The sequence below is a fragment of the Salvelinus alpinus genome, chromosome 5 (assembly GCF_045679555.1).
Source record: "Salvelinus alpinus chromosome 5, SLU_Salpinus.1, whole genome shotgun sequence".
In the NCBI taxonomy this organism is placed as follows: domain Eukaryota; kingdom Metazoa; phylum Chordata; class Actinopteri; order Salmoniformes; family Salmonidae; genus Salvelinus; species Salvelinus alpinus.
Genome location: NC_092090.1, coordinates 37987587 through 38005440, shown reverse-complemented (window position 1 = coordinate 38005440; position 17854 = coordinate 37987587). Strand labels below are relative to the sequence as shown.

Genomic DNA, 17854 nt, shown 5'->3' with positions numbered 1-17854 from the left:
TAAATCTGAACAGGAGTCAGTTACAGCTGGTCCCAGATCTGTGCTTGGGGGTGCAACATAGACCGATGCTCCTCCCCTGTCTGTCTCCTCCTGAATGTAAACATGGCCGTTGTGTCCATAGCAAAAAGGATAGCAAAGCCTTGGATATAATGCTGCTTGCTAAATACGAAAGTTATCACTGATGTATGCCTGCAGGGTTTACGTTGTGGAGTTCTTCTCCAGTAAATTAGTGAATTAACTCACGGTCTGCAGCTAGGCGTTAGCAAAGTTTTGCGAATGTAATGCTTGCTAGTTAGCTAAAACTAGCTAGGTTGTTTGACGAAGTAAAAGTTGCTTGCTAGCAGCTAACTACAAGGCTAGCTGGATACTAGTAACTTGTTCACGAGGAGGACAACCAGAGCTCGCCAGAACAGCATCTGTGTTGACACGAAACGAAAGGAGATACCCAGCAAGCTATCCCGGCCTGATCCAAATGGGGAAATCTATCTCGAAAAATGGACTGTATTGTTGACTACTTCACATTTTCAGCAGTTTATTTTTTAGCTGTTGTTATTGTGCTAGCCAAGGTACAAGTTTGTTAACTTTTGACATTCTTTTCTCACTGAAATCTTGGAAGTATCCATTAATCATCTTTAGTTATTGGACTCAAGCTATTAATAATGTTTTCTGTGAAGCCCTTGAAACCAACCTTTAAATCCTACCTTCTGCCTGTACAAGTGAGTAACCTTAGTTGACTAGCAAAGTTACTCTGTCCTCGGTATACTAACAGTTACTTGCTATTACTGAGTAGTTATCTAGCTAGGATTACTTGTTCAATTCTCTCGCTATATGTTGTGCAAAATTTAGTTTGCTTATTATAGACTAACAACCTGTCTCTGTTTTATATTTCATGCAGACTGATCTGAAAAAAGCTCCACAGCCACCTATCAAGAAGTTAGAGGCCAAGTTACTTCCAGGTGAGTTTACAGTTCCCTCTGCCACAGCTAGCTTGTTGTTTCTGACTGTTCTATTTGTAACTAACAACTATGTTATGAGTATGTAGAGGCTACATAAATTAAACCACCCATCAAAATATCCCGCTCCTGAAAAATAACCAGTAAAGGCTGACCTCATCCAGCTATAGTCTTTCTTCTCATGCTAAGGTAGAAGATGACTGATATTTCAATGACCAGCCAGTGAAAACTCCCATATCTCTTCAGCTAAATGTAATTTCTTGTATGAATGTGTTCTCTGTCAGTGCACCTGACTTGTGGTTTTCCCCACAGGTCTTTGGCATCCCTTATTGTCGCATCATTAGGCTGTGGTAATCTCATCCAACTGAAAGTCTGTTCGCTCTGGGCTGTCTCAAGTCACCATGACAATGCAGTGCCTGCCTGGCCCCCTTTTCATCACTGCAACTAACTCTGCATAATTTAGCCTTAGTTAACAATGGGCTGTGTCAGATATGCCTCCTGATTTTTCAGTCAAATCCCAGCTCAGAGAGGATGCGAGTTGGTTAATGACTGTCTTAAGGAGGTTACAATAAGAGATTCACAAGGGTATTTCCTGTTCACAGAGCACCATTCACTGAAAACTATTTCTCGCCTTTTGTGTGTTTTTCTCTGCAACTTTGAATTTTTAATGCGTGGCAGGGCCTCAGGGTTGTTTACTTTTTTCCCATTAAGTTGGCAGTGTTTGTGTGTGAGCTAAACTGACACCCAACCTCTCCATATTACATTTTGCTCCAGTGTATTAAGATAAACAAGGAGACATTTAAAGAGAATGTAAATAATGAAAAGTCTATTTATGTGTCTACTCACCACTCATCAATCTGTGTACAGGGAGGGGCCATGACCCTCCACTCAATTCATGTTGCCCCCCATAAACTATTGTTGAAAAAAGCCAACAACATTCTTAAGCATTTCGGTTCATTCATGGCTGTTATGGAGGCGGAAGCTCACTGATATATTGGAGCAAGATTGAGAAACACTTGACCGTATAACCTTGAAGTGTCATTAGGCCTATATCTGAGTCTGAGGACAAGTTGTGAATCAGAGGTTGTGCTGTGGGACGAATTTCCCTTTGAGGCGTTCACTCCTTATAATTAAGCAACAGAGGATGGACCTTCCTTCATTCTAAAATAGATGCGCCTTGCCTGGTTAAACTTAACGCTGCTGAAATAATAACAAAACCTCCCTCTAGCACTTTATTGCTATTTTCTCTGCTTTGCAGGGCTTTACACTGACTTAAATTGGAAAATGTTTGCGTACACAAATACATTTAGGAGCACAATGACTAATATTTGATGTAATAAAACTAGAATCCTTCATTTTTTAAACTTTGCACAGCAATATTTATGCGCATATGTGAGTAAAAATGTCACCCTGTGTAGCCTTGCTTTGGTTGTATAGTTTTACCCTCATCTATTTCAGCTGATTGTTTTAAGACGCTGGTATGTTTTATAGAGGGATACCGGTTGTTCCTTGGCTGGAGGTTTAGCTATTGTTATTGCTGGGTTCTGCCAGTGTGTTTCAATGAATGCTGGCAGTGAAAGTAAACATGACGCACTCACGCAGTGCCACCTGGCCTTGCTTTACAAAATACGATAGTCACCTCCTCTCCCTCAACTGGACTACAAACAGTTTAGCCTACATTGAATCTCAGGTTTGATTTTACACTATGGTCTATGTTCTGATCTTTAGTTCATGGCTCTGTGAGGGTGGCCCTGAATGGATAGACTTGGGCTTTATTTGTGGGCCTCCCAGCTCCTTGGTAGTGTTGCTATGCGACTTCAATGTGACCCATTCAAAGGGGTCTGATTGAATGATCCATTCAAGTGCACACCAAACTGACCAGACAGAGGACCACAGTGGGGCTAACTCATCTCAACAACTCATCTCAACTGTCCTCCTCTCTCCCCCTCTCTCTCTGTTCATCTGTCCTCCTCCCTTAATTTCTGTAGCTCTCTGTTTATCTCTCTGTCCTCCTCAGATTCTCTCTTCATCCCTGGCTGGATCCTTTGCTGGCTGCCCACCTCTAATTAGTGAACTGTCTGGTTGGGTTTCTCCCTCTTCTCTCTGAATGTTTTTATTTTTCTCCTCCTCTAGGCCTAGTTCTCTCACCCCCCACACTCTCTCTCTCTTACTCTCTCTTTGTATGTGACCTGTGTTTCTGGAGTGTGTGTGTGTGGGTGTCCAAACATAGATGACCAACATTGACTGTTTTGTTTAGGCTCCTTGCTGACACACTGTCACCTTTATGACACACGTTCCTCTGAACTGTAGGTATCTGTAATGATAGTTAGACAGGTACTGTAATAGATGTCCCGCTGTTGTTTTCTCAGTAGGAGAATGTGAGCTGAGGCCTCTCCTTAGGTGGTGGAAATATGTGCCTGGCAGTGGTGTTTGCATGAGGCAAAGCTAACTCTCTGTACTCCCAAGCACATTCTCACCTCTCTGGCCCACATACTCCTACTGTCCTCAGTCTCTCTTCACCACTTAGTTTGTCAGCACATGAGTTCTGCTCCGTTAATCACACAAGCTAGGCTAATATGGGCAAAGTCACGAGTTTCTCAAAATGACGTGTCCTGTCGCTATCCATCAGCAATGTGATGGTGTTACTGGCGCACTGTACTCTACTATTGTACAGGTGGATCGCTGAAGCATATCTGTCCCTTTAACTGCCATCTTTGTGTTGTGACTGAGGCATTTCTCCCTAGTCTTGTGTGACTCAGAGGATTGTGGTAATCACTGTATACAGAGACCATGCTGGGTCTCTGAGCCTGTCCCTCGCCACCAGATGTCCAAACTGTGATCTGGTCTGCTAGGTGCTGTACACAAACACAGGTGGCCTGCTTTGAAAGCTACAAAACCCCAGGAAGCAAAGCCAGGCTGTGTCAGTTGGCAGGTGTGATCACATGAATAGCCCTATTTGATTTAGGTTTTTGTGGACTTATTCAAAAAGGAGAACCTCATCCTAGGAAGTGTTTGTTTCCTCCAGTATGATTACATGATATACATGTTTTTGACATGCCAATCACACACAGGATAGGCCTTGTGATTGTTCTCAATCTGTGTTACCTCTGGTCACATGATAGACCATGACCTTGGCCAACTGACATTTATCTGAATAGGCACTGAAAGTAGCCAACTCTGTGATAAACAGAGAGTGCTATGATGTAAGCGGTTGATGACATGACCACAGTACTGTTAGATGTTGTGGTAACCCAGGTTACTTACTGGCAGAGTTGTAGTCCAGGCAGTACTGTACTTTTGTCAGTCCTGTCAGCATTCTGTCTCCACAAAAGAGTTAACTCATCAAGCCAGCAGATTATTAGACCCAGCTTTGGAAGTAAACACAGTAGTGATGGATGGGGGTGATGGTGGGCGGTTGCTGACTGGTCCCACAATTAAAGAGCAACAACCTATTTCTTCAGTCTCTCTTTCTGTTCCTTGTCTGATCTTAATCCATGCTGTGAAACATAACAGTAGAACTCCACCCTACTATACCCACTCCTCATCTTCAATAAGACTCACAGGCCATAAAGTTTTATTGTTACATTCTTGTGCATACGTTAAACAACTTGTGACATGGGTGATATAATGTAGCTTGTAAACAATGTTTAACATGGAATACAGGCAAGAACAAATAGGCCTAGCCTTGGGCGTAATTCATAAGTAACATGTTCACATTTGTTTATTCGTCATCTACAAGGAGTAGCCTACACAGTGAAAGATTCACCTGCAAGTCAGCATTTCATTGCACCGTGTACTCCACGTGTATATACAGTTGAAGTCGGAAGTTTACATTCACCTTAGCCAAATACATTTAAACTCAGTTTTTCACAATTCCTGACATTTAATCCTAGTAAAATTCCCTGTCTTAGGTCAGTTAGGATCACCACTTTATTTTAAGAATGTGAAATGTCAGAATAATAGAGAGGAGGATTTATTTCAGCGTTTATTTCTTTCATCACATTCCCAGTGGGTCAGAAGTTTACATACACTCAATTAGTATTTGGTAGCATTGCCATTAAATTGTTTAACTTGGGTCAAACGTTTCAGGTAGCCTTCCACAAGCTTCCCACAATAAGTTGGGTGAATTTTGGCCCATTCCTCCTGACAGAGCTGGTGTAACTGAGTCATGTTTGTAGGCCTGCTTGCTCGCACATGCTTTTTCAGTTCTGCCCACAAATTTTCTAAAGTATTGAGGTCAGGGCTTTGTGATGGTCACTCCAATACCTTGACTTTGTTGTCCTTAAGCAATTTTTTATGCTTGGGGTCATTGTCCATTTGGAAGACCCATTTGCGACCAAGCTTCAACTTCCTGACTGATGTCTTGAGATGTTGCTTTAATATATCCACATAATTTTCCTCCCTCATGATGCCATCTATTTTGTGAAGTGCACCAGTCCCTCCTGCAGCAAAGCACCCCCACAACAGGATGCTGCCAACCCTGTGCTTCACGTTTGGGATGGTGTTCTTCGGTTTGCTAGCCTCCCCCTTTTTCCTCCTAAGATAACAACGGTCATTAAGGCCAAACAGTTCTATTTTTGTTTCATCAGACCATAGGACATTTCTCCAAAAAGTACGATATTTTTCCCCATGTGCAGTTGCAAACCGTAGTCTGGCTTTTTTATGGCAGTTTTGGAGCAGTGGCTTCTTCCTTGCTGAGCGGCCTTTCAGATTATGTCGATGTAGGACTCGTTTTACTGTGGATATAGATACTTTTGTACCTGTTTCCTCCAGCATCTTCACAGGGTCCTTTGCTGTTGTTCTGGGATTGATTTGCACTTTTCGCGCCAAAGTATTTTCATCTCTAGGAGACATAACGCGTCTCCTTCCTGAGCGGTATGACGGCTGCGTGGTCCCATGGTGTTTATACTTGCGTACTATTGTTTGTACAGATGAACGTGGTACCTTCAGGCATTTGGAAATTGTTCCCAAGGATGAACCAGACTTGTGGAGGTCTAAAAAAAAATTCTGAGGTCTTGGCTGACTTCTTTTGATTTTCCCATGATGTCAAGCAAAGAGGCACTGCGTTTGAAGGTAGGCCTTGAAATACATCCACAGGTACACCTCCAATTGACTCAAATTATATCAATTAGCCTATCAGAAGCTTCTAAGCCATGACATCGTTTTCTGGAATTTTCCAAGCTGTTTAAAGGCACAGTCAACTTAGTGTATGTAAACTCCTGACCCACTGGAATTGTGAAACAGTGAGTTATAAGTGAAATAATCTGTCTGTAAACAATTGTTGGAAAAATGACTTGTGTCATTCACAAAGTAGATGTCCTAACCGACTTGCCAAAACTGTAGTTTGTTAACAAGAAAATTGTGGAGTGGTTGAAAAAAGAGTTTTAATGACTCCAACCTAAGTGTATTTAAACTTTCAACATCAACTGTATATCATACAAACACCACAAACACCCTCTGTTCATTCTTCCTTCCTGTGATATTTCCTCTGTTTCCTCATTCTGTGAATCAGGAACAAAACGGCTTTGTAATCTCAGTTCAATGATCATGGATATGCTATTTATCTTCATGGTGATGACTCTCGTAGGAAAATGTCAAGGTCGGTAACTATTTTTATCAACAGTTTAAGACTTGAATAATAGGGTTTGTGAGTGTACAATCGAGGAGCTGGATTCTAACTTTGGAAACCTTTTTCTCTCTCAAAGGGAACACTTATCTAAATTATCAAGAGAAAGAGGAAGCTATATCCCTACAATGTGAAGAGAGAATTTGGCAACTTGATCTAGATGAAGACAACATAGTGGATTGCACTTTTAATTGCAGTCTTTGTGACAATGACAAGAAATGTGACCGAGATTTGAAGTGCAATATTATAGCATTTGAACTAGAAAAAACCCCCTGCAAAAACAGTATCAAACATTGTTTAAATATGAAATTGGAGAAACACGTCACTGGATTCTTTGCATGTTTTCATACCTTTCCATCAAATGATCGATACTTATTCCCCTTTAAACCTTCAAAAGATCAGGTGGATTCATTTATTGTGGCATTTGTTGAACCAGAGAGTAAGTTCACATTTCCTAACTTTCACAATTTGTAAATGATATACCACTCACATTACAGTATACTGTACAATATATTGTATATAGACATATATCTGTTTATGAAAATATTTAACATCAAATTATGTTCTGTTTCTGTAGTGGTGATATGCTACCCTGGTGTGGAAACTAAAACGTCTGTTACCAAACATCATGGAGAATCAGTCAACCTTGCATGTAATTTCACAGTAGCCAAAGATTACTCTAGCCTTCCATTTTCAGTGTATTGGATCAAAACCATCAGTGGCAACAGTAGCACATGTCTTTATTCTTATTCTTATGATAGTCATGGAGAATTATATGACCACCATTGTCTCATTGATGAGGCCCTGCTGAAACGAAGGTCAAATACTTCATCTATTCCCCTAACAAACCCTATCTTTCATAACCTTAAGATCAGCAATGCCACATATTCAGACAGCGGACAGTATGTTTGTGCCTTACAGGTGCTTAAGAATAGAAAAGGGCACTGGAAGGTAATAACTAATGTCACAGTCACTGTGAATGGAGAATTCAACAACCACACCAACAGGAATGACACAGCCCCGTTATATACTCCTGGTGAGTCACAGTATATTGTTGTTACTAATACATAAAATGATCATGAATAATACCTAATTGATCTTCATTCTGAATGCTTTGTGTTTTATTAAAAGGGGATCCTTACATACCACTGTATGTAGTGGGAGCCTTGTTCTTCTCCTGCCTGTTTGTTACTGCCATTGTCATTGTCATGATGAAAAATACCAAGATTTCGCAAGGTGAGTAAAAACCCACATACTGTATGCTCTATCATCAGGTATGTATTTAAAAAAAAAAATCATATAATGTTATTGACATGGGCTTTCTGTTTCTTTCTTCCTCCAGCAGAATCTCACACTCTGAGAATGAAAAGGTATTTCATTATTTGAAAATAACATTTCCGATAGCCATCAATTAATTACATGTTGCTGATATGGAATTTTATAATAATAAATACTTTATTTAATCATTGCAGAGAACAAGATGGAGAGGAGACACTTAACTCAGACTGTAAGTTGGCATATTATCTCCATAAAAGGAATTTGCAGTACTGACAGATTTTCAAACCCATCTAACCCCACTGCTTCCTCTTTCTGGGTGTAGGCTCCCCATATGCTGAGGGCAGAGGAGAGGATGAGGGGCTCTTCTCACTTCTGAAGCTGACTGAAGTGAGAGATCCTGTGACTGCACAGAACGGAGCTGAAGAACATGCTGCTGTTGCTGTCGAGCAATATTCTGTAGTCATGCTCAATACTGAGTATGAGGCCTCTGACCCCCAGGCCACTCAGACATCATCCACCTGCCCCCTAAGGATTGGAGCGAAAATATGAGTTACTAGCAGCCAATAGTTACTCATATGATGTAGATAAAGTGAGCTAAAGATAATGTTTTCATGATTGGTCTTTCATGGCGGGTGGGAGGGTTGAGTGTTGGTTAAAAAAACATTTGTGATTCTTATTGATTGTACAGGTTATGTGACTCAATAAAAACTTAGATCACAAAAATTAAGTTACATTAAAGAGAAAAGGAGGATTCACTTTCTTTTTTAATTGAATGTTTTTGTGTTCATTCATGCTCTACTGAACGTTTCCACTAGATGGTGCTAGTGCTCAGTCCTACAGTTGTGCTTACTGTTTCTCTATTGTGTCATATGTGTGATTACCTAATCATTTTGTAACATTGAATAAACATTGCAGAAATAAAATGTACGTGATTTTTTTTTTTTGGGGGGGGTCCATTGTACTCAATCATTGCAATATCAATAGGCAATAGTGTATACTAAACATGATTAATCAAATCAAAATGTGTCTTAAATAGACATAAATGAATGGACTAGACGATGCTTGAGGAATCAAGAGAGTAAGACATAGCACTTTCTGGGGCCCTCCCTACCCTCCGTTGTAGGTCAAAAGCCCTTAAATTTATTTTTTCACCGTTTTGTATCTTAAATCTGAACAGGAGTCAGTTACAGCTGGTCCCAGATCTGTGCTTGGGGGTGCAACATAGACCGATGCTCCTCCCCTGTCTGTCTCCTCCCGAATGTAAACATGGCCGTTGTGTCCATAGCAAAAAGGATAGCAAAGCCTTGGATATAATGCTGTTAGCTAAATACGAAAGTTATCACTGATGTATGCCTGCAGGGTTTACGTTGTGGAGTTCTTCTCCAGTAAATTAGTGAATTAACTCACGGTCTGCAGCTAGGCGTTCGCAAAGTTTTGCGAATGTAATGCTTGCTAGTTAGCTAAAACTAGCTAGGTTGTTTGACGAAGTAAAAGTTGCTTGCTAGCAGCTAACTACAAGGCTAGCTGGCTACTAGTAACTTGTTCACGAGGAGGACAACCAGAGCTCGCCAGAACAGCATCTGTGTTGACACGAAACGAAAGGAGATACCCAGCAAGCTATCCCGGCCTGATCCAAATGGGGAAATCTATCTCGAAAAATGGACTGTATTGTTGACTACTTCACATTTTCAGCAGTTTATTTTTTAGCTGTTGTTATTGTGCTAGCCAAGGTACAAGTTTGTTAACGTTTGACATTCTTTTCTCACTGAAATCTTGGAAGTATCCATTAATCATCTTTAGTTATTGGACTCAAGCTATTAATAATGTTTTCTGTGAAGCCCTTGAAACCAACCTTTAAATCCTACCTTCTGCCTGTACAAGTGAGTAACCTTAGTTGACTAGCAAAGTTACTCTGTCCTCGGTATACTAACAGTTACTTGCTATTACTGAGTAGTTAGCTAGCTAGGATTACTTGTTCAATTCACTAGCTATATGTTGTGCATCATGTAGGTTGCTTATTATAGACTGTTTTATATTTCATGCAGACTGATCTGAAAAAAACTCCACAGCCACCTATCAAGAAGTTAGAGGCCAAGTTACTTCCAGGTGAGTTTACAGTTCCCTCTGCCACAGCTAGCTTGTTGTTTCTGACTGTTCTATTTGTAAATAACAACTATGTTATGAGTATGTAGAGGCTACATAAATTAAACCACCCATCAAAATATCCCGCTCCTGAAAAATAACCAGTAAAGGCTGACCTCATCCAGCTATAGTCTTTCTTCTCATGCTAAGGTAGAAGATGACTGATATTTCAATGACCAGCCAGTGAAAACTCCCATATCTCTTCAGCTAAATGTAATTTCTTGTATGAATGTGTTCTCTGTCAGTGCACCTGACTTGTGGTTTTCCCCACAGGTCTTTGGCATCCCTTATTGTCGCATCATTAGGCTGTGGTAATCTCATCCAACTGAAAGTCTGTTCGCTCTGGGCTGTCTCAAGTCACCATGACAATGCAGTGCCTGCCTGGCCCCCTTTTCATCACTGCAACTAACTCTGCATAATTTAGCCTTAGTTAACAATGGGCTGTGTCAGATATGCCTCCTGATTTTTCAGTCAAATCCCAGCTCAGAGAGGATGCGAGTTGGTTAATGACTGTCTTAAGGAGGTTACAATAAGAGATTCACAAGGGTATTTCCTGTTCACAGAGCACCATTCACTGAAAACTATTTCTCGCCTTTTGTGTGTTTTTCTCTGCAACTTTGAATTTTTAATGCGTGGCAGGGCCTCAGGGTTGTTTACTTTTTTCCCATTAAGTTGGCAGTGTTTGTGTGTGAGCTAAACTGACACCCAACCTCTCCATATTACATTTTGCTCCAGTGTATTAAGATAAACAAGGAGACATTTAAAGAGAATGTAAATAATGAAAAGTCTATTTATGTGTCTACTCACCACTCATCAATCTGTGTACAGGGAGGGGCCATGACCCTCCACTCAATTCATGTTGCCCCCCATAAACTATTGTTGAAAAAAGCCAACAACATTCTTAAGCATTTCGGTTCATTCATGGCTGTTATGGAGGCGGAAGCTCACTGATATATTGGAGCAAGATTGAGAAACACTTGACCGTATAACCTTGAAGTGTCATTAGGCCTATAACTGAGTCTGAGGACAAGTTGTGAATCAGAGGTTGTGCTGTTGGACGAATTTCCCTTTGAGGCGTTCACTCCTTATAATTAAGCAACAGAGGATGGACCTTCCTTCATTCTAAAATAGATGCGCCTTGCCTGGTTTTACTTACGCTGCTGAAATAATAACAAAATTTCCCTCTTGCACTTTATTTCTATTTTCTCTGCTTTGCATGGCTTTACACTGACTTAAATTGGAAAATGTTTGCGTACACAAATACATTTAGGAGCACAATGACTAATATTTGATGTAATAAAACTAGAATCCTTCATTTTTTAAACTTTGCACAGCAATATTTATGCGCATATGTGAGTAAAAATGTCACCCTGTGTAGCCTTGCTTTGGTTGTATAGTTTTACCCTCATCTATTTCAGCTGATTGTTTTAAGACGCTGGTATGTTTTATAGAGGGATACCGGTTGTTCCTTGGCTGGAGGTTTAGCTATTGTTATTGCTGGGTTCTGCCAGTGTGTTTCAATGAATGCTGGCAGTGAAAGTAAACATGACGCACTCACGCAGTGCCACCTGGCCTTGCTTTACAAAATACGATAGTCACCTCCTCTCCCTCAACTGGACTACAAACAGTTTAGCCTACATTGAATCTCAGGTTTGATTTTACACTATGGTCTATGTTCTGATCTTTAGTTCATGGCTCTGTGAGGGTGGCCCTGAATGGATAGACTTGGGCTTTATTTGTGGGCCTCCCAGCTCCTTGGTAGTGTTGCTATGCGACTTCAATGTGACCCATTCAAAGGGGTCTGATTGAATGATCCATTCAAGTGCACACCAAACTGACCAGACAGAGGACCACAGTGGGGCTAACTCATCTCAACAACTCATCTCAACTGTCCTCCTCTCTCCCCCTCTCTCTCTGTTCATCTGTCCTCCTCCCTTAATTTCTGTAGCTCTCTGTTTATCTCTCTGTCCTCCTCAGATTCTCTCTTCATCCCTGGCTGGATCCTTTGCTGGCTGCCCACCTCTAATTAGTGAACTGTCTGGTTGGGTTTCTCCCTCTTCTCTCTGAATGTTTTTATTTTTCTCCTCCTCTAGGCCTAGTTCTCTCACCCCCCACACTCTCTCTCTCTTACTCTCTCTTTGTATGTGACCTGTGTTTCTGGAGTGTGTGTGTGTGGGTGTCCAAACATAGATGACCAACATTGACTGTTTTGTTTAGGCTCCTTGCTGACACACTGTCACCTTTATGACACACGTTCCTCTGAACTGTAGGTATCTGTAATGATAGTTAGACAGGTACTGTAATAGATGTCCCGCTGTTGTTTTCTCAGTAGGAGAATGTGAGCTGAGGCCTCTCCTTAGGTGGTGGAAATATGTGCCTGGCAGTGGTGTTTGCATGAGGCAAAGCTAACTCTCTGTACTCCCAAGCACATTCTCACCTCTCTGGCCCACATACTCCTACTGTCCTCAGTCTCTCTTCACCACTTAGTTTGTCAGCACATGAGTTCTGCTCCGTTAATCACACAAGCTAGGCTAATATGGGCAAAGTCACGAGTTTCTCAAAATGACGTGTCCTGTCGCTATCCATCAGCAATGTGATGGTGTTACTGGCGCACTGTACTCTACTATTGTACAGGTGGATCGCTGAAGCATATCTGTCCCTTTAACTGCCATCTTTGTGTTGTGACTGAGGCATTTCTCCCTAGTCTTGTGTGACTCAGAGGATTGTGGTAATCACTGTATACAGAGACCATGCTGGGTCTCTGAGCCTGTCCCTCGCCACCAGATGTCCAAACTGTGATCTGGTCTGCTAGGTGCTGTACACAAACACAGGTGGCCTGCTTTGAAAGCTACAAAACCCCAGGAAGCAAAGCCAGGCTGTGTCAGTTGGCAGGTGTGATCACATGAATAGCCCTATTTGATTTAGGTTTTTGTGGACTTATTCAAAAAGGAGAACCTCATCCTAGGAAGTGTTTGTTTCCTCCAGTATGATTACATGATATACATGTTTTTGACATGCCAATCACACACAGGATAGGCCTTGTGATTGTTCTCAATCTGTGTTACCTCTGGTCACATGATAGACCATGACCTTGGCCAACTGACATTTATCTGAATAGGCACTGAAAGTAGCCAACTCTGTGATAAACAGAGAGTGCTATGATGTAAGCGGTTGATGACATGACCACAGTACTGTTAGATGTTGTGGTAACCCAGGTTACTTACTGGCAGAGTTGTAGTCCAGGCAGTACTGTACTTTTGTCAGTCCTGTCAGCATTCTGTCTCCACAAAAGAGTTAACTCATCAAGCCAGCAGATTATTAGACCCAGCTTTGGAAGTAAACACAGTAGTGATGGATGGGGGTGATGGTGGGCGGTTGCTGACTGGTCCCACAATTAAAGAGCAACAACCTATTTCTTCAGTCTCTCTTTCTGTTCCTTGTCTGATCTTAATCCATGCTGTGAAACATAACAGTAGAACTCCACCCTACTATACCCACTCCTCATCTTCAATAAGACTCACAGGCCATAAAGTTTTATTGTTACATTCTTGTGCATACGTTAAACAACTTGTGACATGGGTGATATAATGTAGCTTGTAAACAATGTTTAACATGGAATACAGGCAAGAACAAATAGGCCTAGCCTTGGGCGTAATTCATAAGTAACATGTTCACATTTGTTTATTCGTCATCTACAAGGAGTAGCCTACACAGTGAAAGATTCACCTGCAAGTCAGCATTTCATTGCACCGTGTACTCCACGTGTATATACAGTTGAAGTCGGAAGTTTACATTCACCTTAGCCAAATACATTTAAACTCAGTTTTTCACAATTCCTGACATTTAATCCTAGTAAAATTCCCTGTCTTAGGTCAGTTAGGATCACCACTTTATTTTAAGAATGTGAAATGTCAGAATAATAGAGAGGAGGATTTATTTCAGCGTTTATTTCTTTCATCACATTCCCAGTGGGTCAGAAGTTTACATACACTCAATTAGTATTTGGTAGCATTGCCATTAAATTGTTTAACTTGGGTCAAACGTTTCAGGTAGCCTTCCACAAGCTTCCCACAATAAGTTGGGTGAATTTTGGCCCATTCCTCCTGACAGAGCTGGTGTAACTGAGTCATGTTTGTAGGCCTGCTTGCTCGCACATGCTTTTTCAGTTCTGCCCACAAATTTTCTAAAGTATTGAGGTCAGGGCTTTGTGATGGTCACTCCAATACCTTGACTTTGTTGTCCTTAAGCAATTTTTTATGCTTGGGGTCATTGTCCATTTGGAAGACCCATTTGCGACCAAGCTTCAACTTCCTGACTGATGTCTTGAGATGTTGCTTTAATATATCCACATAATTTTCCTCCCTCATGATGCCATCTATTTTGTGAAGTGCACCAGTCCCTCCTGCAGCAAAGCACCCCCACAACAGGATGCTGCCAACCCTGTGCTTCACGTTTGGGATGGTGTTCTTCGGTTTGCTAGCCTCCCCCTTTTTCCTCCTAAGATAACAACGGTCATTAAGGCCAAACAGTTCTATTTTTGTTTCATCAGACCATAGGACATTTCTCCAAAAAGTACGATATTTTTCCCCATGTGCAGTTGCAAACCGTAGTCTGGCTTTTTTATGGCAGTTTTGGAGCAGTGGCTTCTTCCTTGCTGAGCGGCCTTTCAGATTATGTCGATGTAGGACTCGTTTTACTGTGGATATAGATACTTTTGTACCTGTTTCCTCCAGCATCTTCACAGGGTCCTTTGCTGTTGTTCTGGGATTGATTTGCACTTTTCGCGCCAAAGTATTTTCATCTCTAGGAGACATAACGCGTCTCCTTCCTGAGCGGTATGACGGCTGCGTGGTCCCATGGTGTTTATACTTGCGTACTATTGTTTGTACAGATGAACGTGGTACCTTCAGGCATTTGGAAATTGTTCCCAAGGATGAACCAGACTTGTGGAGGTCTAAAAAAAAAATTCTGAGGTCTTGGCTGACTTCTTTTGATTTTCCCATGATGTCAAGCAAAGAGGCACTGCGTTTGAAGGTAGGCCTTGAAATACATCCACAGGTACACCTCCAATTGACTCAAATTATATCAATTAGCCTATCAGAAGCTTCTAAGCCATGACATCGTTTTCTGGAATTTTCCAAGCTGTTTAAAGGCACAGTCAACTTAGTGTATGTAAACTCCTGACCCACTGGAATTGTGAAACAGTGAGTTATAAGTGAAATAATCTGTCTGTAAACAATTGTTGGAAAAATGACTTGTGTCATTCACAAAGTAGATGTCCTAACCGACTTGCCAAAACTGTAGTTTGTTAACAAGAAAATTGTGGAGTGGTTGAAAAAAGAGTTTTAATGACTCCAACCTAAGTGTATTTAAACTTTCAACATCAACTGTATATCATACAAACACCACAAACACCCTCTGTTCATTCTTCCTTCCTGTGATATTTCCTCTGTTTCCTCATTCTGTGAATCAGGAACAAAACGGCTTTGTAATCTCAGTTCAATGATCATGGATATGCTATTTATCTTCATGGTGATGACTCTCGTAGGAAAATGTCAAGGTCGGTAACTATTTTTATCAACAGTTTAAGACTTGAATAATAGGGTTTGTGAGTGTACAATCGAGGAGCTGGATTCTAACTTTGGAAACCTTTTTCTCTCTCAAAGGGAACACTTATCTAAATTATCAAGAGAAAGAGGAAGCTATATCCCTACAATGTGAAGAGAGAATTTGGCAACTTGATCTAGATGAAGACAACATAGTGGATTGCACTTTTAATTGCAGTCTTTGTGACAATGACAAGAAATGTGACCGAGATTTGAAGTGCAATATTATAGCATTTGAACTAGAAAAAACCCCCTGCAAAAACAGTATCAAACATTGTTTAAATATGAAATTGGAGAAACACGTCACTGGATTCTTTGCATGTTTTCATACCTTTCCATCAAATGATCGATACTTATTCCCCTTTAAACCTTCAAAAGATCAGGTGGATTCATTTATTGTGGCATTTGTTGAACCAGAGAGTAAGTTCACATTTCCTAACTTTCACAATTTGTAAATGATATACCACTCACATTACAGTATACTGTACAATATATTGTATATAGACATATATCTGTTTATGAAAATATTTAACATCAAATTATGTTCTGTTTCTGTAGTGGTGATATGCTACCCTGGTGTGGAAACTAAAACGTCTGTTACCAAACATCATGGAGAATCAGTCAACCTTGCATGTAATTTCACAGTAGCCAAAGATTACTCTAGCCTTCCATTTTCAGTGTATTGGATCAAAACCATCAGTGGCAACAGTAGCACATGTCTTTATTCTTATTCTTATGATAGTCATGGAGAATTATATGACCACCATTGTCTCATTGATGAGGCCCTGCTGAAACGAAGGTCAAATACTTCATCTATTCCCCTAACAAACCCTATCTTTCATAACCTTAAGATCAGCAATGCCACATATTCAGACAGCGGACAGTATGTTTGTGCCTTACAGGTGCTTAAGAATAGAAAAGGGCACTGGAAGGTAATAACTAATGTCACAGTCACTGTGAATGGAGAATTCAACAACCACACCAACAGGAATGACACAGCCCCGTTATATACTCCTGGTGAGTCACAGTATATTGTTGTTACTAATACATAAAATGATCATGAATAATACCTAATTGATCTTCATTCTGAATGCTTTGTGTTTTATTAAAAGGGGATCCTTACATACCACTGTATGTAGTGGGAGCCTTGTTCTTCTCCTGCCTGTTTGTTACTGCCATTGTCATTGTCATGATGAAAAATACCAAGATTTCGCAAGGTGAGTAAAAACCCACATACTGTATGCTCTATCATCAGGTATGTATTTAAAAAAAAAAATCATATAATGTTATTGACATGGGCTTTCTGTTTCTTTCTTCCTCCAGCAGAATCTCACACTCTGAGAATGAAAAGGTATTTCATTATTTGAAAATAACATTTCCGATAGCCATCAATTAATTACATGTTGCTGATATGGAATTTTATAATAATAAATACTTTATTTAATCATTGCAGAGAACAAGATGGAGAGGAGACACTTAACTCAGACTGTAAGTTGGCATATTATCTCCATAAAAGGAATTTGCAGTACTGACAGATTTTCAAACCCATCTAACCCCACTGCTTCCTCTTTCTGGGTGTAGGCTCCCCATATGCTGAGGGCAGAGGAGAGGATGAGGGGCTCTTCTCACTTCTGAAGCTGACTGAAGTGAGAGATCCTGTGACTGCACAGAACGGAGCTGAAGAACATGCTGCTGTTGCTGTCGAGCAATATTCTGTAGTCATGCTCAATACTGAGTATGAGGCCTCTGACCCCCAGGCCACTCAGACATCATCCACCTGCCCCCTAAGGATTGGAGCGAAAATATGAGTTACTAGCAGCCAATAGTTACTCATATGATGTAGATAAAGTGAGCTAAAGATAATGTTTTCATGATTGGTCTTTCATGGCGGGTGGGAGGGTTGAGTGTTGGTTAAAAAAACATTTGTGATTCTTATTGATTGTACAGGTTATGTGACTCAATAAAAACTTAGATCACAAAAATTAAGTTACATTAAAGAGAAAAGGAGGATTCACTTTCTTTTTTAATTGAATGTTTTTGTGTTCATTCATGCTCTACTGAACGTTTCCACTAGATGGTGCTAGTGCTCAGTCCTACAGTTGTGCTTACTGTTTCTCTATTGTGTCATATGTGTGATTACCTAATCATTTTGTAACATTGAATAAACATTGCAGAAATAAAATGTACGTGATTTTTTTTTTTTGGGGGGGGTCCATTGTACTCAATCATTGCAATATCAATAGGCAATA

General features: G+C 40.6%; 1 protein-coding gene across 13 annotated transcripts; it reads left to right on the top strand.

The window, feature by feature from the left end:
* The first annotated feature begins 87 nt into the window (after nt 1-87).
* LOC139576054 (uncharacterized) lies at nt 88-17787 on the top strand. Of its 13 annotated transcripts, none has more exons than XM_071401685.1 (18): nt 88-566; nt 675-716; nt 896-956; nt 6466-6552; nt 6659-7018; nt 7157-7615; nt 7711-7815; nt 7925-7949; nt 8052-8086; nt 8180-9737; nt 9903-9963; nt 10273-15559; nt 15666-16025; nt 16164-16622; nt 16718-16822; nt 16929-16956; nt 17059-17093; nt 17187-17787. In XM_071401685.1, exons 1-10 carry the CDS (start codon nt 495-497, stop codon nt 8404-8406), a joined length of 1473 nt encoding a protein of 490 aa, XP_071257786.1. In that variant the 5' UTR covers nt 88-494; the 3' UTR covers nt 8407-9737; nt 9903-9963; nt 10273-15559; nt 15666-16025; nt 16164-16622; nt 16718-16822; nt 16929-16956; nt 17059-17093; nt 17187-17787. The 13 variants fall into 13 exon arrangements, with proteins under 13 accessions (XP_071257786.1, XP_071257785.1, XP_071257789.1 ...); XM_071401684.1 differs by having other exon boundaries at nt 89-566; nt 7922-7949; XM_071401688.1 differs by having other exon boundaries at nt 90-566; nt 6977-7018; nt 7922-7949.
* Nucleotides 17788-17854: the final 67 nt, after the last annotated feature.

What these genes read in the sequence shown, in the direction of transcription:
- LOC139576054 (XM_071401684.1), top strand. Translation starts at nt 495, where the DNA reads ATGGACTGTATTGTTGACTACTTCACATTTTCAGCAGTTTATTTTTTA. An exon ending in TCTCGTAGGAAAATGTCAAG is followed by an intron (nt 6,553 to 6,658) that starts GTCGGTAACTAT and finishes TCTCTCTCAAAG; the next exon opens with GGAACACTTATCTAAATTAT. An exon ending in CACACTCTGAGAATGAAAAG is followed by an intron (nt 7,950 to 8,051) that starts GTATTTCATTAT and finishes TAATCATTGCAG; the next exon opens with AGAACAAGATGGAGAGGAGA.